The sequence below is a fragment of the Piliocolobus tephrosceles genome, chromosome 14 (genome assembly GCF_002776525.5).
Source record: "Piliocolobus tephrosceles isolate RC106 chromosome 14, ASM277652v3, whole genome shotgun sequence".
NCBI classification, from domain to species: Eukaryota; Metazoa; Chordata; class Mammalia; order Primates; family Cercopithecidae; genus Piliocolobus; species Piliocolobus tephrosceles.
The window spans coordinates 40,625,890-40,645,900 of record NC_045447.1 but is presented as its reverse complement, the minus strand read 5'-3'; the positions used below and the strand labels follow the sequence as shown (position 1 = coordinate 40,645,900).

The following is a 20,011-nucleotide window of genomic DNA, read 5'->3' as shown; positions in this document are numbered from 1 at the left end:
GGTCAAGGCGGATGGATTACCTAAGGTCAGGAGTTTGAGACCAGCCTGGCCAACAGGTAAAACACCATCTCTACTAAAAATACAAAAATTAGCCAGGCGTAGTGGAGGGCACCTGTAATCCCAGCTACTCAGGAGGCTGAGGCAGGAGAATCGCTTGAACCCAGGAGGTGGAGGTTGCAGTGAGCCAAGATCACGCCACCGCACTCCAGCCTGGGCGACAGAGCGAGACACACACACAAAAAGCCCCTGTTCTGAGTTTCTGTCTGGGATGATGAAAAAGTTCTGGAAGCAGATAATGGGATGGTTGTACAACACTGTGAATGTACTTAATGTCACTGAAATGAACACTTAAAAATGGTTAAAATGGTAAATTTTATGTCACATATATTTTACTACAATAAAAAAACAAAGGGTCACAATTAGAACAGCTTCCCTATACTTTCTGAGTTCTGACAAAAAAGGAAAAAAGAATGTTGGTGATTTCTGTACAAGTAGGGCGTAGAGTTCCTGATGGTGGAGGCAGGGGGCTGTGGATGGAAGGGACTTTTGGGGTATCTGATAAAGTTCTCTGACCTGTGTGCCGTCTGCCTTATGATTCATTTAGACATTCACTTGATTTCTGTGGCTTTTAAATTGTTGTTTCATTTCACAATAAAAGATTTTCTTTAAAAGTTCCTGTTCTTGGCCGGGCGCGGTGGCTCAAGCCTGTAATCCCAGCACTTTGGGAGGCCGAGATGGGCGGATCACGAGGTCAGGAGATCGAGACCATCCTGGCCTACACGGTGAAACCCCGTCTCTACTAAAAAATACAAAAAACTAGCTGGGCGAGGTGGCGGGCGCCTGTAGTCCCAGCTACTCGGGAGGCTGAGGCAGGAGAATGGCGTAAACCCGGGAGGCGGAGCTTGCAGTGAGCTGAGATCCGGCCCCTGCACTCCAGCCTGGGCAACAGAGCGAGACTCTGTCTCAAAAAAAAAAAAAAAAAAAAAAGTTCCTGTTCTTTCTACAAATATATTTGGTCTCCAGAGCACCTGGACTGAACTGGGGCAATTGCCCCTCTCATGTCAGTTCCAGACATAAGGGTCTGTGGATGCCCCATGGTTGAAATAACGCACCACCAATTCTTCCGAAAAATGGAAATACGAATACAGCGCAGATAAGGTGCATGAAGCAACTGAAATGTCCAGAAAGGGAAATCCGACACCTGGATCTCTCCCCAGGAGTGCCCAGGACTTGGTCTGTGCAGAGCGGCTTCCCAGCCCCACCTGGAAACAGCTAAACTTTAGCCACCCCTGTTCAGAACAGGCTTGGAATGAGCTTAAAGGGCCTTGTGACTTCATCACACAGAAATGGTTTTGTTTCCTGACTTTCTTGATATAAATTTTGATACACATCTGCTAAATCAGCCTTATTAATTTCATTATTCAGTTCCTCTGTGCTCTTGCCTTTTTTTCGCCTGGGTGAACTGTCCAAGAATGAGAGAGAGATGTTATGCCTCCCAATGCTATTGTGTTTCTGTCAATTTCCCTCTCTATTTTTAACAGGCTTTTCTTTCTTTATTTCAGTGAGATGTAATTTAAAGCAATAATAGACTATGAGGGTGTTATTCTCAAGGTGGATTGAAGCCTTATCTACAGAAAAGGACTCTCCTGAGTCCTGTTTGACACCTGTACCTTGAACACGCTTTGGTCTGATATGAATACTGGGATTCTTGCTGTAGTTTGATTTGCTTGGTAGACCTTTGCTCAGCCTTTTGCCTTTACCCTTTCAATATCGCTTTGTTTATCTGAAGTAAATAGCTAGACTTCGTGTTTCGAAACACAATCTGAAAGTCTTTTCCTTTTGATAATGAGTTTGCCCTATTTGAACTTCCGGTCAGAATCAGTGTATGTGGTCTGCAATGATCTGTTTTGTGTTTTCTGGTTTTCATGTTTGCTTTCTGTTTCGAAACATGGATGAGATTTCCTTTGTTTTATTTTTGTGTTTCTGCAGCTTCAGGTTCTGTTTGCATTATGGTATATTTACCACTGAGTTATTCAAAGCATTCTTTAGCTTACATCTCTCTAATTATGAAACTCATGAGCAAAATGGTCTCTTTTGAGTCCCTCTCCTAGTTAACGGCAGGAGTTAAGCACCCTTTTTTAAAAAAATTCATCTCTTCTTAGGCCTGTGAAGGTAATTTGGATTTTTATATCTCAATTATGCCTATTGCCGTATCTATTTTTGCATTATGTATAAAATTATATGTAATTTTTGCATCTGCATACACTTTTATAACAATTATTTAGACTTCGCTTTCCTTCCATGGGTTCCCATGATCCCTGCTCAGCCATTTCTATCATGACCTCAGCCGTAAAGTATGCCCTCGCTCTTGGCTGGTTGACATCGGACTTCAGGATTAGCTTCAAGAAGGGGACCTGGCTGGAACATCGTGTGAGCCCCAAACAGTGGAGAATGTCTCCCAGTTGCTCCACTGTCTCTGGGATTTAATGCTTCAGAGGAGTCGGAGAGTGGCCTGGTTTTTGCATCTCTATGGGAAGTTTGTTTTTTTCCTGGCCTAGATATTTGTAAGATTTTCTCCACTAAGTATGTCAAAATTTTGGCAAAACCTGTCTAAGCATGACTCTCTTTTCACCAGTTCTGCAGAAGCTGGCTAGTTTGCTCATATAGTCTGTACATTTCCATACAAAATTGTTGATTTTGTAGTTCAAAAATTGTAGAATAATGGAAATTTTGTATGGCCCAGTCTATAGTTCTAGGTCTGTCTTGAGCCCACTTAAGTTTATTTCCTATTAAAAAAAAACAAAAAACAAACAAACAAAAAAACCCTTCTTATTAGAAAACAGAAAAATTGTGGAGACTGTATACAGAGTTCCCATATAACCCCTCTTCCAGTTTTCCCTATTAGTGTTTTATTTTGTGCATTTGTCACAATGAATAAATATTGATGTTATTATTAGCTAAAGCCCATTCTTTAATCAGATTTCCTTAGTCTTTTTCTCAAACATCCTTTTTCTATTCCTGGATCCCATCTAGAATATACCACATTGTATTTAGTTGTCATGCCTCCTTCAGCTCCTTTTGGCTCAGGCTTTCTCTATTTTTGATGAACTAGACAGTTTGGGGGAGTATTGGTCAGGTATTTTGTAGGATGGCCTTCAACTGTAATTTGTCTGATGTTTTTCTCATAGTTAGACTGGGGTTATGGGATCTGGGGAAGAAGACCACAGAGGTAAAGTTATTTCCATCACATTATGTCAAGGGAGCTTTCAACGTGACTTATCACTGCTGACGTTGACCTTGATTGCCTGGCTCAGGGAACGTTTGTCAGGTTTCTTGACTGTCAAGCTATTCTTTTTTATTCCCCCTCTTTTCCTACTGTACCCTTTGGAACAAAGTAACTTTAAGAAGTATGTAGTTATGACCTACCTCTTTGGAGTGTGAGGTATCTATGTAAGTTATTTTGAATTCTTCTGTGTAGGAGATTTGTCTATGCTCCCCCATTTATTGGTCAATCATTTATGTAAGAGTAAACTGGTGGAGATTTACTTTATACTTTGGGTTATATTCTAATACTATAATTTTTGTGTTCAAATTGTTCCAGCTTTGGCCAATGATTGAGCTCTGTCAATCAGCAACTGTACTCCCTTGATACAGCCCCACCAGTATGTGTATTACTCCTTACCTTCTGGTATTACAGAATGCTCCAGAATCATCTCGTCTATTTCCTGCCCCATAGAACCAGCCATTTGTCTAAGGAGCCCTGGTTCCTTTTACTGGAGAATGGTGTTAGGAACCAAAATCTGGATGTTAGGTGTGCTCATTGCTACCATTTCTACTGTTTTGGATTTTGGTTCTGTTTTTGTCCTGGATTTCCCTTAGGAAAACTCCCTTCTCCAGTATCCACAACTGTTATCCTTTATCTCACTGGATTGATCTCTTTGGTGATTTCCTCTGAATTTTGGGAAAGTATCTCAAGTTTGCCCTCTACCTTATTGATTTTTTACTTTTCTTAGCTTTAATTCTGCTCTCTACTACTTCCAATGCAGATTCCAGTTCTACTATTTGATATCTGGTTTTCTTGCCTGTCCTCTGTACCTCGTTCTCCATCTTATCCCACAAGAACTCAGAAACTTCCTTTTCCGCTGAGGTTTCCAAAAGTAACCACCTTCCCATCATTCCTGAGTATTATGTCCTTGTATTCTCTGGTACATTTTGTCCAGACTTGGTATTTCATTCACACACACTCAACAAACAGTTGAGCAAATTAGGTTGGGGTTTAGGTGATGGGAAACAGAAGACACAGAAATTTCTGCTTCCTGGAGCTTACATTCTAATGCGAGGAGACAGATGATAAAATACCAGGTAAAATGAATAGAAGGCCAGATACTGTTAGAAGTTGAATGGTGTCTCCCCAAAAAATATATTGAAGTCATAACCCCTAGTACCTCGGAATACGACCTGATTTGAGAGCACGGTCATTGCAGATGTAACTAGTTAGGACAAGGTCATACTGGAATAGGGGAGGCTCTTATCTAACATGACCAGTGTCCTAAAAAGACAATATAAAGAGAAGAGAGGACATGCCATGTGTGGTAGAGATTGGTGTGATGCAGTGGTGAGCCACAAACTGCCAAGGATTACCGGTGACTCCAGCAGCCAAGAGAAAGGCATGGAAGAGTCCTAAGCCTTTGAGAGAGCAGGTTCTGTTGTTATAAACCACCTAGTTTGTGGTACTTTGTTGCAGCAGTCCCAGGAAATGAAAATAGGTATCGATCAGTGAAATGGAGGAGAAAATTAGCAGAAAGGGACAAATGGGAGTTGGAGGAACAGGGATTTCAATTTTTAAATAAAGTGTTCAGGGAAAGCCTCTGGGAGAAGGGGGTGAGTGGAGAAAGACTGCAAGAGGCACAAGAAGGAGCTGTGCAGGTGTCTGGGTGAGGGGAGCCTTTGCCAACAGATGAGGACTCTGTCACTGGTGCTGCTTTCCCGGCTTATGTGATGCCAGAATCCTTTCTCAGAAGTACATGCAGGGCAGTGGAGAAAGCTGGGCCATGACATTGCCCAGACATGGGTTTGAATCCCAACCCACCATTTTTCAGTTGGGTGTCTTGGGGTAGTTGCTAACCTCTTTGAGTCTCGAGTCCACATCTGTGAAACAGGAATACAAAAATTCCCTCCATCTGAGGGCTCTGGGGAGGATGAAATGAGCAAATAAAGTGAAGGGCTCTGCACAGGGCCTGGCCTGTGGTCAATGCACTGGAAAGGTGGCTATTTCAGCTGTTATTTTCATTATGGTTAATGTCGGCGCTACTTCTGTTGGAGTTGGTTGGTTGATGGGCAGAGAGCCCAGTTCCATCCCCAGTTTCTTGCTGACTTTCAACTAGTATCTGTGCTCTGCACACAAAGGTTCTTTAAACATTAAAGTCCGTAGATGCTGGGCCTCTGGAGCTCAGGGAGCTATTTCAAGTGCCCGGCATGGGGAGATGCCTCTGCGTGTGGCATGAGAACGTCAGCGCAGCTGCAGGCCCTCCCCTCCTCTCCCAACCCTGCCCCAGATGCTTCCTGCAGAGCAGCCACCCCACCCCTGAATCCTCCAGGCCCCACATAGCCTGTGACACTGCAGGGGGGAGACCTGGCTCCAGCCACCTGGGCTGTCAAGCAGGCCCTTCCCTGACTACTGTGTCCTCATCTGCAGAGGCTCCCGAGGCTGAAATGTGACCTGCAGGCTCTGTGTCTGCTCTGGAGGAGGTGGTAGACAACTGATACGTTGCTTTCCTTGCTCCCCTTCTCTGGGCTTTGGGCTCCCCATCTGTGAACTGGAGGATTTAGAAGGCAACTTCTGTAAGCTGCTACCTGCTCTGACTGGTGTAACCTGGGACCCACACAAGACAGAAGGGACGTATCTGCAGTTGGCATCCGGGGTCTCCATGCCAATGACTTCAAGGGAGTGCCTGAAGGAATGCAGGAGAGGGAAAGAGGAATCTGATACCTCTGATGACACTGGCATCTGCTTACAAACCTCCAGGAAGTCCCCAGGATAAAAGATCAAACTTCTAAGCTTGGCATTCAAGGCTCCTGGGAACTGACTTCCGTTTCAGCCTCCCTTCTGCCCCACCCCAGGTACTTCTGCCTCTGTGGAATCCCTGCTGATCCTAAGCCATGATGAGCATGCCTACCCTACCCTCTGATCTTCCCTCCTTCCATGCCGGGCTCCTGTAGGAGGGGATCCCCCTCTTCCTCCACCACCAAATGTTGTCTCTTTATGGAGCCTTGTCTGAGCCCTCTCCCCAGGTGGGATGAGTCACTTCCTCCTTTTGTTCCCAGGCCCCTTTGTTCCTGTTTCCCCTGAGAGGTCTCTGTGTCTTCTTCACCACGCTGGGAGCAATATGAGGACAAGGTCAAGGCCGATGATGCCTGTGAGCCCAGGAGAGGGTCTGGTTTATAAAAGCTGTTTGAGAGAGTTTGCAGAATGAATGGACAAATGAAAGTTAGAGACTGACTTACAACTGGGGAAACTTCTAGTTGACCCTGTTTCTAAAGTGAGTATCACCGGATAGGGGTCAGGAGCCTGGGCTTTCAGTGGCGACAACAAGACTTCTTTGCTGTGGGCTTTCTGCAAGACAGTTCCTCTCTCTGTGACTCTTCAAAACAGACATGATAATCATGTGTGCGCTGCTTGCCCCTGAGACTGTGTTGAGAGATATAAAACCATTAGGAAAGTGCTCAGTGGCTGTGCACCTGCAGCCAGCACCTCTGGCCAGTGTTGGACAGCAAGGAAGGAAAAGCCAAGGGAAGCCCATTCCTGGGAGCTTCTCCTGTCTGGGATGCCAAGGTGGAAATGAACTTGAGACCCAGACCATACTTGAGGCTCTTTCATAGTCAGGTAATTTGGGCACCCAGGGCACTGAGATCAGTCTGCCATTCACCCTGTGGCTAGCCACACCTACCTTCAGCTTTTTGACACTGGTACAGGGATCATTGGAGAAGCTCTCGGTGTCTGAAATCTCAATGTCCTCGCCATACAGAACGCCAGTCAGGTCGTTCCGCACCTGTCAGCAAAGAGAAAGCAGAGGGTGGGTGTGCTGGGGACCACAGGAAGGGTCAGTTCAGAGGGGTCATCCTGGGGAAATCAATTGGGCAAAGTGAGTTTCTCTACTCCACCGACAATGCAAAGTGAGTGGTTCTGTTTTACATTATTAACTAGACCGGCCCATGAAAACTTGAGGATTCCCCAGTCCCACCCTGCAACTGACACATGGATACAAGGAGGCCAGAGAGGGAAGGGACTTTCTAAGATTGCCCAGGGAGTTCCTGCAAGAGTCAAGATTAGCACCTTTGCTGGTGTTTCTCCACCACATCACACGGTCTCCAAATCAGGCTATTCAATTACGTCTTTGTTAATATGTTGCATTATTTATTTGCAACATTATTTCACTTTATGGTGAGGAAATAGCTAAGATATTCAAAGACAATACAGAGTAGAGGAAAGAGGAAAGAAGTATGGAACCTGCCTGTGATGTTAAACATAACTATGTGTCTACTGACACACAGAATGAGGAATATCTATGGATGTGAAAAGCAAAGGGCTGCAAACTCCAGTGTTACCAGGACCAGCCAGTGTGTGAACTAGCCTGTATGGAAGGACATTACAGAATGATAGGGCTGGGCATGGGCTCACACCTGTAATCCCAGCGCTTTGGGAGGGCAAGATGGTGGGATTGCTTGAGCCCAGGAGTTCAAGACTGCGGTGAGCCATGATCATGCCACTGTACTCCAGCCTGGGTGACAGAACAAGACCTTGTCTCAACAGAGCAAAACAAAAAAAAAAGACAGCAACAGTTGGTTGCTGAGTTAGAACGTGGGTCAAGGGTTACCAGACCTTCTGATTTTTAGGGGGAAAATCAGAAATTCAGACTTTTAAAATATAAAATCCTCTAATTTTTAAATGTGGATACTATTTTGAATGAAAAAAAAAAAAAACAAAAAAACAAAAAAACAAAGTAAGGACCGAACCACATAAACTTAAAGTCTGTATCTGGCCTGTGGCTGTGGCTGTGCACCCTCTGACATAGAGCGATGGAAACTGGACTTTGTGTTTTGGTAGCAAGAACTAGGTTGGGGTTAGGGGATCCAGCTTCCAGGTCCTGCTGTATCACTGACTTGCTTGTGACCTCAACCTCTCGTGTGATCCTCCCCTTCTCTGGGCCTCAGTTTCTTCCTCTTTAGGAGATGCTATAAGCACTTCTTATTCACACCCATTAGCATGGCTATTACCAAAAAGCAAAACCACAAGTGTTGGTGAAGATGTGGAGAAACTAGAACCCTTGTGTATTGCTGGTGGAAATGTAAAATGCTGCCGCTGCTGTGGAAAACAGTATGGCGGCCCCTCAAAAAAGTAAATATAGAATTACCACATGATCCAGCTATTCCACTTCTGGGCACATACCCAAAAAATTGAAAGCAGGGACTTGACAGACAATTTATACCCATGTTCATAAGGGCAAGTGTTCACTGTAGCTAAAAGGTAGAAGCGACCCAAACATTCACTGCTCGATGAATGGATAAACGAGCTGTGGTACATACAGACAGTGAAATATTATTCAGCCTTCAAAAGGAATAAAATTCTGACACATGCTACAACATGGATGAACCCTGAAGACATCACGCTATGTGACATAAGGCAGACACAAAAGGACAAATATTGTATGACCTATTCATACGAGATACTCAGATTAGTCACATTTATAGAGACAGAAAGTAGAATGGTGGTTACCAGCAGCTGAGGGGAGGAGGGGATGAGAAGTGATGGTTTAATGGGCACAGAGTTTCAGTGTGGAATGATAAAAAGAAAAAAGTTCTGCAGATGCAGTAGTGATAGTTGCACCAACATGTGAATATATTTACTGCTACTGAACTGTATCCTTATAAATGGTTAAAATGATAAATTTTCTGTTATGTATATTGTACCACAATAAAAAAGAACTTCTTATTTCAACACTTGGTGGATCCTTGTAATGTATCCATCAGAGCATTTTGGATAATCTGGCCCTAAATGTCACAGGATGGTCACCACCAAGGAAGGGAGACAAAAGAGACTGTGATGGGAGCTGCCATCTTTTATTTCTTTGAGAGAAACATGCAGCAAATGGAGCCAATGTGAACATGTAATCATTCTGGCTAGCAAGTCCATGGGTGTTTATTTTACTGTGAATGCTTGAAATGCCTTGTGATCAATGTTTTGTAAAAAGAAAGACGCTGTCCCAGTCAGGGTGATCCTTGCCCATCTTTCGTTTTTACCTCAACTTGATGGAAGATTGGTGACTAGTCAATGCGGGAGAAAAGTTAACTTTTCCATTAGAGTTTATTTCTGTTGTCTCAAATCCTTTTGGATACAGGTGGGTCCCATGATGAGTTCTGAGTATCACGAGGGTGTTTTGGAACAACAGTCATTATTAAACAGGGAAAACATGCACACGTGGCCCTCCTGGGAGGAGCTCAATGCGTGAGCTCCTGGAAACACACAGTCAAGCCTTGGCTCTCCACTTGCATGGCACCCACATTCTGAGAAACTACCCAAGCTCTCAAGTCTCAGTTTTTACACCTCTAAGATGGGGGCAATACAGCAAGTAGCTCATGGGGTTGACTCAAGGCCCACCAAAAACACCGAAGATGTGGAATGGCTTTGTAAACTCTAAAGTTCTGCACACCACTTAGAAGTTGCAGTTCCCAGGCAAATGGCAAAGCATCAAGGCAGCAGCGGCTTGGGTATCCACATGTGTGTACTAATGTGTGCATGGAAGCTATTATATAAACATGGCAGAATAAAATGTTTTACAGGTGGTCAGACCTCAAAACAAACGGACAAAACACACCCTAGACGTCATCTCATCCCTCCCCTCATTTCACAGATGAGGAAACTGAAGTGTGATTCCCAGTCCTGGCTGGCTCTTCTGGATTCTACCAGATGTGGAGAGTTTCAGAGGCCCAGTGAACCAGAACAGGCCAGAACAGATGGTCAGCGAGGTCAGCCACTCACCGCCCATAATCTCAGCACCAAGGAGTCTGTGCTCACCTCAAGTATTTATCCTAACGGACTTTCTGGGGAAAGCATATGGAGGCAATCAGTAATATTATAAATGATGTTTTAAAGTAACAAAAACATAGAAAAGAAATAATGTAATAGATCTTCCTCACAAGGGAAAAAAATTTACATGCTCCTTAATGGGTAGAAAGACCCTTTAGTGCACTGATGGAAGATTTACTAAGAAAATTTGTAAATACCTGGGTTTCCTTCTGTAACTGCAGTTATCTCTTGTTTAAAACAGAGCCAGGCCAGGCGCGGTAGCTCACGCCTGTAATCCCAGCACTTTGGGAGGCCAAGGCGGTTGGATCACCTGAGGTCAAGAGTTCAAAATCAGCCTGGCCAACATGGCGAAACCCCATCTCTACTAAAAATATAAAAATTGGCCAGGCAGTAGTGGCATGTGCCTGTAATCCCAGCTACTTGGGAGGCTGAGGCAGGAGAATCACTTGAACCCGGGAGGCAGAGGTTGCAGTGAGTCAAGATCACGCCATTGCACTCCAGCCTGGGCAACAGAGCAAGACTCTGTCTCAAAAAACAAAAAACACAAACAAAAAGAAACAAACTAAAACTGGAGCCAATGTCTTGCCATTAATTTCATTTCTGCAAAATGATTTCCTTTTTTCTATTAATCTCCTGTATAAAAATAGAAGTATATTCTTCTCGGAAAGGAATAACTCTTAATTCCAAATAAAATAGAGTCACACACACACAACATACTCACACACACACACACACACACACACAAAGTATGGCAGGGGGTGCTCCTGGGGGCCTAATCTGCATATTGGGCCAAGTGAGGCAGCCACCAGGAGTCTGATTTGCTGAAAGCTCTGGGCATCCTGAGAGGGATGGGGAGAGATGGGTAATGATGGTAATGATGGGCAGGGGAAGTTAGAAAGCTGCCCCTCACCTGGAAGGGAGCCCCAGGAGGGCAGGAGACACAGACTGACAGGCAGTGAGGAGAGCTGTGAGCAGGCACCCAGGGCTGCTGGAAGGGAGGTGAGGAAGAACTGGGCACCCTACAGGCCAGGGCCTCCGGGGTTCCCCAAAGGGGAAAACTCTCCCTGCTTCTGGTACAGCGGATCCAGGACCTGGCCAAGGAACAAATCCACAAGGAGCTGAAGACATTTGGCACGGAGAGGAGTGGATGGGTCAGAGCCCCTGGAATACATAACCTGCGATAAGAGGCTTGGAGGCAATAGTTGTTAACTCGACACCTCCTCCTCACCCCCGCTACAAGAACTGTGAGTTTGTGCCAGAAAGCATGTCCCGGAAGCAGTGGTTCTCAAACAGTGGTCCCTGCACCAGTAACACCAGCACCATCTGAGAACTTGCTAAAAATGCAAACTCTCCAGCCCTGCCCAGAACTACTGAATCAGACACTACGGGGTGGGGTCCAGCACCGCTCTCCAGGTAATTCTATGTTTAGAGAAATACCTTCTAAAGGAAGCAGGATACGTTTTAAGTAAATGATTGATAATTGTGTGAAAAAAAATTTTAATGGCTTGGATATTTTCCCCTTGGTTAGGAGATCAGAACGTATTAACTGAGCAAGGCAATTGACAAAGGGTGATTAAGACTAGGAACCTCACCACCCCCGCTTTTTTTTTTTTTTTTTTTTGAGACAAAGTTTCACTCTTTCACCCAGGCTGGAATGTAACAGCATGATCTGGGCTCACTGCAACCTCCGTCTCTCAGGTTCAAGCGATTCTCCTGCCCCAGCCTCCCAAGTAGCTGAGAATACAGGTACCCGCCACCACGACCAGCTAATTTTGGTATTTTTAGTAGAGACGGGGTTTCGCCATGTTGGCCAGGCTGGTTTCAAACTCCTGACCTCAAGTGATCCACCTGTCTTGGCCTCCCAAAGTGCTGGGATTATAGGCGTGAGCCACTGCACCTGGCCAGGAACTATATTTTAAAAGGTATCACATCTAGAATGAAGGAAGGGACAATCCCTCTGCAATCCATCTCAGACCAGACATAGAGCCCTGGGCTCAGTTCTGCCTTCCTTTATCAGGGTAGCGACAAAGTGGTTCACACTCAGAGGAGAGAGGTGTGACTAGGACAGGGACCAAGAACCCTTTACAGAGACCATGGGCACCAGCTGGAGAGCGTAAAGGTCACAAAGGGTGAAACCAATGACTCCTCAGGCTCCTGTGCAGCTTTGGGAATCAAACAGTCAAATGCAAGACTGTTAATACTTCAACTCAGACTTCAAGTTCTAGGAAGTCCCACATTTTTCATCAAGCTAAGAGCCAGGAGAAATCCACGGCGTTGAGGGAAAGCCAGCAGTGGGGACAGCCCCACTCATGCTGACCAGGGAGAAAATGCCGCCAGGTCAGATCAGCCATCAGCACAGCAGAGATGAGTGCGTCTGCCCACAACCTCCCTCCCAGCTGGTTCACGGGGCTGTGGGCGAAGAGAGTGACAGGGACTTGTCACTCCAATAAAGCCATCACAATGGCTTCGCTCCTGCAACTGACTGAGCACACAACCTCCGTCCGCACACTAGGCATGGGAGTGCACAGTCTTTATCCATGCCTGCAAGACATAGCGGGAGAAGGGGAGGGGTTGGAGGAGGAAAAGGAGATGAGAGAAAAAGGTGGAAAGCAAATGGAATTGGGAAAGGAGTGTAGGTAAACGAATGACTCAGAAGAATCTTCTCACTCAGCATTTAATTGAGTTCATGTAACCCGTTTAAGCCTAATGTGGGTCCACACTGTCTCATTAGGGAGGCTGGTCCCCACTTCTGAGAAGGCCACAGTGCCACTCCATTGCAAAGTCTCCTCCCTGCTCTGAAACCTACACCTCTCCATTAAACACAGAACAGCTGCCAGAGGACGTCAGGCACTGCCCTCTCTCTAGAATCACCCAGCCTTGCGTTTATCAAATCACTGCATGACCTGCCGCCTCATGCAGTGATTTGATGGGCCAAATCACTGTGTGGGCCAGTCTGTTCTCTCCACCCACGCTGTCTCTGCTTTAGGGCCCCAGGACTGTATCTGCACGCCCTTCCGGGCTCCCATCCCCTGCAACTCCCTGCTACCCACAGGTAGGGCCAGTGAACTCCTGGCTCCTATGAATCCCCCCGCTTGGCACTGGACACTCCTGCCCTCCACGGATGCAAGGTGAGGGGCCTGAGGTCAGGAGCCTTGGGGTGCAGTCCCCAGTGAGCCTGGCAAGGGACCTTCTCTGACCTCAGGCTCTCAATCTGAGCTCTTGCTTCATTCCTGGGACTGAAATTCTCTCTCATGCCCAGTCACTGCCTGGCTTCTGGGCTTAAGCACCTTCCCGAGCAGCCACTCACCACTTTGGATTTTCCAGAATGGGCTCTGTTTGTCCCTACCAGTCCCACTCCTTCATTCACTCACTTATTCACTCACTCATTCATTTCTGATATTGACATCTCTTCCGTTTCAGGAACCATCTGAGATAGCACCGGGCCTCTAACGATGACCAAAACTGTTCACTCTCCTGGATCTCTGTCTAGTGAGGGCAAGAGGCATTCATCAGCTGACTGTCCCAGAGAATGTGTAAATGTTCACTGAGACAAGGGCACTCAAGTTCAGGGGCAGGCTTCTGGGAGAGGCTGTAGCAGAGGAGTCAGCCCCAGACCAGGAGGTATGGCAGGGGGAAGGACTCCAGGCCGAGGAGCAGCATGTGTACATCCTGTGACGGGAGGGAGTTGGTGGAAAAACTAAAAGAATGTCCCAGTGGGCTTAATGCAGAACCTAAAGCAGGGCTTGGGGGAGGCTGTCGGAATGAACTGAGAAAGAGGTAGGTGAGGGCAGCCCGGGCAGGCCTTCCAGTTCACATGAAGGACCAGGTCTTGGCCCTAAGCACAGTGGTAACCCAGGATGAGGTTTTAAGTGATGGAGTGACATTATTAGAACTATGATTTGAAACAGTTGCTCAGGCTGCTGTGAGACCACTGAGGGGCAGGGACATGAGGGGAAGAAGAAGGGCAGGGAGGGGCTCCAGCAATGGTCCAGGCGAGGGATTCTGGAGGCTAGATGATACGATACAGGAGGTGGCAAGAAGTGATCGGCTTGGGGGCACATTCAGAATAACTAATAATCTGTATTAGCCATCTGCTGCTGTGCAACAAATTACCCCAAAACTTAGCAGCTTAAACCAATATGCATCCACGGTCCCCCACAGTTTCCATGGTGAGTGAGGAATGGGGGGCAACTTAGCTGGGGGTTTCTGGCTCAGGGTCTTTCAGGAAGTTGTGGTCAGGATGCTGGCTGGGGCTGCTGTCACCTAAAGACTTTGGGACTACATGTTGGGATCACCTGGGGAGTTTTAGAAACTGCTAATGCCCTAGCTGCATCCTAAACCAATCAGAACTTCTGGGATAGGACCCAGGTATCTGTATTTTTACAGCTTTCCAGGAGTTTCCAATGTGTAGCTAAAGTGGCTACTGATTAGGGGTAAGAGGAACAGAATCATCAAGCTCATGGCTCTGTTGCCAGCCTGCCTGAAAACCCCTGGGCCCCCATCCCCATCTCCTCCAGACCCAGGGCACCAGGATTGCTCCCCAGCTCTCTCCTGCCCCCTCTAGTGGGTACATCTCATCTCTAATCCCCAGGCCCTTCTACTCCTGGCCCTTAGCACCCCAAGCAGACCCTGACTATGACAGAGGAGAAAATGGAGAGAAGGAAAGGAGGCAGGAGGACATGAGAGAGAAAGCAAGAAAGGGAGAAGAGAGAAGCAGATTATTACAGCAACTTGCTACCACATTCAGACCACATGTCCCACACAGAGAAGGCTCCCAAGGGCAAGTGAAATTCACAGCCAGTGGCTGGGGGCTGCAGAGAGCTCCAGAGATCTCAAGGCACTTGGCTTCTATGGCCAGTAGTTCCCCAGACAACTTCCCTAATGAGGCCACTGCACCAGCAGAGGAACCATCCAGAAAGGCACAGATCCAGGTGAAGACGGGAAGAACCAGGGCTGCGCCACATGCACTTTACAACTCTGAAAATTCTCATTAGGTTATGAAATGAACTTGAGAGCAAAGCGAATTCTCAGCTCTCCTATGGAAGCTGAGGTAACCTACTTTGTCATTCAAATGCACTCGCTATATATAGCCACGAATTGTGCCGAAATGTCACTCCTCTTACCTGACTAAAGTGTATAATTATAGATTTACTTCTATTCATTCATGAAATGTGTCTTCACTTGATTAAACAGTTCATTCAAGGAAAATCCATTAAAATATGGAACATGTTAAAATGTGGCTCCTTAGAGGCAGAGGGCACCGTTGTAGCTAAGATGCTAATTAGGATAAACAGGCATTTGAAACACTCAAATCTTTGAATAATTCAGGCCACTTTTACTGGGGCTGGAGCTCCCCAGGAACTGCCATTAATTTAAGCTAATTAAAAAATTAGCCTGGAGAGGCATAGACCAAAGCTGACTTCAAACACAGGAGAGCCATCATGTAGCAGGGGGGACACAAGGCGCTGGGCACCCCCATGGTGCTGGACAACCAACAGGTAAGATGGTTCAGGAAATTAGATTTTGGCCCAATGCCAAAAAACCCACAGCTTTCTAATGACGGAGAAGGTGGCTTTGATAGATAATGAGGTCTTTCAAAGAGTTCAGGCGTATGCTTAAAAACTTATCCGTGTGGTGTATTTCTGCCTGTCCAAACCTGATGCGCATTCATGAAGAGAGCATTCCTTTTGAAAAATGGAGCCACCTACTTTTTAGATTTCTACAAATAAGTTCACTCTTAATCACCTGTAACCAGATTTGAATGTAAGTGAAAAAAATTTAAAGGGCAAGTATGTAACTGAATATGTATTAGATCTGCTGCACAAGGGGAATAGCTGTACTTGGGGAATGCCTGTGGGTATATATCCAGCTGTATTCAGGTGTGTGTGTGTGTACGTGTGTGTGCATGTGTGTGTGTGACCCATGCATGTTCACAGTGCAGAGCCAGTGGGTTGAAAGGTGACCTCCAAAAAAGATAGGTCTAAGTTCTAACTCTGAGAACTTGTGAATGTGACCTTATTTGGAAAAAGGGTCTTTGCAGATGTAATTAACTGAAGGATCTTGGGATGAGATCACCCTGTATAAATCCAATGTTGAGGATTCTTATAAGAGAAAGGTAAAGGGAGACTTGGGACACAGAGACATGAGGGAGAAGTTCACATGAAGACGGAGGCAGAGGGTGGAGTGATGCAGCTGCTGGCAAGGAGCACCTGGAGCCACCAGAAGCTGGGAGATGCAGGCAAAGATTCTCTCCTAGAGACTTCAGGGCAAGCCTGCTAACACCTTCATTTAGGACCTCTGGCCTCCAGAACTGTGAGACAATACATTTCTGTTGTTTTAAGCCACTTAGTTTGTGGCAATTTGTTTCAGCAGCCACAAGAAACTAATACACTTGGGGCAGGTTCCCATGGAGAAGCCTGGGCTTCCTGTCCAATCTAGATGCTCATGTCACGTGTCACGGCCTCTGGAATGGAACCCCAGTTTCCCTCTACTTGATGGCACCATTTGTCTGTCCCAAAGATATATGGTATTTCTTACATCTCCAGAATTACCAAAAGCAGGGAAACAAGTGGAGGACCATAAGCTGTGCATTGTGGAAATGTGGGTGCCCAGGACAGGGGCGCTGGCCTCATGGAGCTTCAGTGGAGGGCTCAGTAGTCCGGGTCACTGACTTTGAGTTGACTTGCAAAGAGGTGACCATGAGTACTGGGGCTATAACATTTTCTTCCCTATGGACATGTCAGCTCCAGGAGGGAAGCACTTGGTTTGTTTTGATCTCAGGATCCTGTGTAGTGCCTGGCATACAGTAGGTGCTCACAACTGTGGTGAATGAGAGAATGGATGAGTGCATGCTGAGGCTAAGCCATGGCCACCCACTCTTAGATGGAGGAGGGTAATATTCTGAGCCCACTAGAATATTGAGCTGGTCTTGCAGGGATGAGGCAACTTCCCAAGGGCTGGGCTGCATGCTGAGGCTGAAGACCCAGCCTGCAGATGCAGGGGTGAGTCCCAGGGGCAGAGCTAGCTGAACTCTATGAGGGCCCCAATGAAGGAAGAAATCTGGGGAGAGCTGTGGTGATCTGGGGGCACCCCTGTGGGGATATATGAGGCTTGAGGACAGCTGGAGTTCCCTGGGGACAGTTCCTTGCCTCCCTCACCATGGCAGAGAGTGTCAGGCACCTGTGACCTGAGACCTGCCCAGCTACTCACATCATGCCCTCATGGCAGCTCCTACCTGCTGGGAGTCCAGCTGGCCTACATGGCAATTGGGAGCAGGGATCCCACCTGGCAGAGCTACAGGCCCCCACACCCAACCCACAATGCCAGCTCTCAGCACTATCACCGCATTATGAAAGTCCTCCAGAGGGAGGGCAGGGAGGCTGCAGGCTGCTCCTCTCCCCAGCCCACCACTGCTCCTCGGAGGCACGTCTCCCAGAACCGCATACTGCAGGGAAGAAACACACCCTCAGCCCAACTTCAAGAAGGCAACTGGGGCCGCTCCGGCTTTCAAATCAAATCAAATCCCTCTTTCCATCAGCCAGGCCGATGGAAAACTGATTTCTCAGTTTTAGAAATTCCAAAGAATCATCAGTGATGGATAGAGTCATGCCTTTCCCCCAAAGATGTCCATGTCCAAATCCCTAAAATAGGTTACCTCATGTGGCAAAGGGGACTTTGCAGATGGGATGAAGTTAAGGATGTCGAGATGGAGCAACCATCTGGGATTATCCATGTGGCCCAACATGATCCCAAGGGTCTTTATAAGGGAAGGAGGGAGATAGAAAAGTCAGAGTCAGGGAGGAAATTTGTTCGAAGATGCTCTGCTGCTGGCTTTGAAAGTGGAGGAAGTGGCCAGGAACCAAGGCTCACAGGCAGCCTCTAGAAGGTGGGAAAGGCAAGGAAACATTCTCCCCTAAAGCCTCCAGAAGGAACCAGCCAACAAGAACACCTTGACTTTGACCCAATGATTTTGAACTTCTAATCTTCAGTACTGTAAGATAATAATTTGTGCTGTTTAAAGCCACTAAATTTATGATGATTTGTTGCAGCAGAACAGGAAACTGACACAATAAGCTTTCACCTTGAGATGCCACACATCTTGAAATGCCAACATGCTGTTTGAAGTCTTCCCTTGTTCCTAGGCTAGCACTGACTTCTCCTCTGAACTCCACAGTCCTGGGCTCCAGATCCCTCTTCTCGGCCAAACAGAGAATGTCCTGAGATTCCATACACCCTCCATCTGGGACACCTCCTGCCCCTCCAGATGCCTAGCACGGGCTGCCTAAGGAAGAAGGACCAGGTCCAAGCACCTTTCCTGGATAATGCACAAAAATTTCCTGTTGGGCATCCCCAACCACCAGTCTTCCCTCTGGCCTCATTCTCCAAAGACCTCACCCACTCTAGGAGCAGTCGGTGAAGTCAGGCTACACTGAGCTGTTGGGGAATGAAATTAGCCATCAGACCTTATTGCTTTCCTTGTGACAAACTGCCCATTGCTTTAATTGTTCCAGACTCGAGGGACCAACCAATGTTTACAAAAACGTTGGGTATTAATAAAACAGGGAGGCTATATAGTTAAGGTGATGAATAGAAACTTCTATAGGAAATCGGCAATATGCAAAGTGAGTCTCTGACAACAAACTGGAGACAGATACTAAAAAATCACACCTGAAGCACCAAAGCAAGCCGACTTCAAAACCATTCGCTGGCTCTCTGAGCCCAATCCCTGCTCCTGTCTCTCCAGGAATGGTGGAGGGGATGGCAGGTGGCCACATGGGAAAGTCTAGGCCTGTGAGATATCACTTCGTGCATCCCTGAGGAACTGCCACCAAACCCAGGGGACTGGCGTGGTACCTGGGCCTCAGGCAAAGGGCCAAGACCAGTGGGAGAGGCCACCAGGAAGTAGATTTTAGCTCCCTCAGAGACAGAACTTTCTAACAAGAGAGTGAGCCAAGGAAGGACGGGCCTTTCCCCAGGTGGGACTGAGCTCCCCGCCATGACTGGTATGCAAGCAGAGGTGGGTTGCTGTAGAAGGGATTCAGGCATCAGATGGAAGGGCAGAAGAGACTACTGGATCCCCAGGGAAGGTCTCAAATTCTCAAACCTGAGAAGTTGCAAACTTGCCCATGGGGAGCTGCCTAGGTGGTACATGTTCTCATCCCTGCAGAAATAGGACAGCTTCAGGCCGCTCTGCAAGCCGGATGAGCAGTGGGATCAAATCGTCCACCTTTGCACTTCATGGTGGAGTTTAAAGGACTCCTTCCTGAGGCCCTGGGAAATCACTGCACTTTTTATGAGCAGCTTTCTTTCCAGTTCTGATTCCAAAGTGGGTGATTTGTCCTCAACTCATGTTCCGCTCTGACATCGTAAGCCGCCAGCATTTGCAAACCCCACCGCTTGCTTCCACTGGCGCCCTTCTTCTAGGGCTTCAGATCTGGGATGTGGGATGAGGTGAGGAACTGAAGGGCTGGGACTCCCCTTGGCACAGACAGCAAAAGGCATAGGTGCAAACTCCTCCCAGAGCCCACCTCTCCTCCTTCCCTTCCCTCCACTCCTCCTCTCCCACCCCCATCCCTTACTCCAAGCCCTCAGGGAGGAAGGGGGCCACAGGTGACACACCAGGATTGACTCTGGAGTGAATTTCATCCTCAATAATCTTACAAGGCAGATACCATTCTTCTTTCCATTTCACAAATGAGGGACTCGAAAGATTAAGTCACTTGCCCAAAGCCTTACAAGTAGTAAGTCAGAGGGCCAAGACTGAAACTCATGTCTCTCTGACTTCCAAACATCCAGGAGGGGAGAGTAGAGGAAGAAGAGAGGAAGGGCTTGGATGGTGGCACTGGCATGGCCCCTGGGTGGTTCCTGCAGGGAGAGGACCCAGTGAGTGACTTTCTTGCTTGAGCATCCCTCTCTAGACTGGGAGGC

At 47.0% G+C, this 20,011-nt stretch overlaps 1 protein-coding gene across 1 annotated transcript in view; it reads right to left on the bottom strand.

Moving 5' to 3' along the window:
• GABBR2 (gamma-aminobutyric acid type B receptor subunit 2) overlaps positions 1–20,011 on the bottom strand; it is a 422,876-nt gene that overhangs the window by 198,484 nt on the left and 204,381 nt on the right. The window contains exon 4 of the mRNA XM_023202917.2: positions 6,948–7,049. Within this exon, the coding sequence (XP_023058685.1) occupies positions 6,948–7,049 (102 nt within the window). The remainder of the gene's footprint in view (positions 1–6,947; positions 7,050–20,011) is intronic.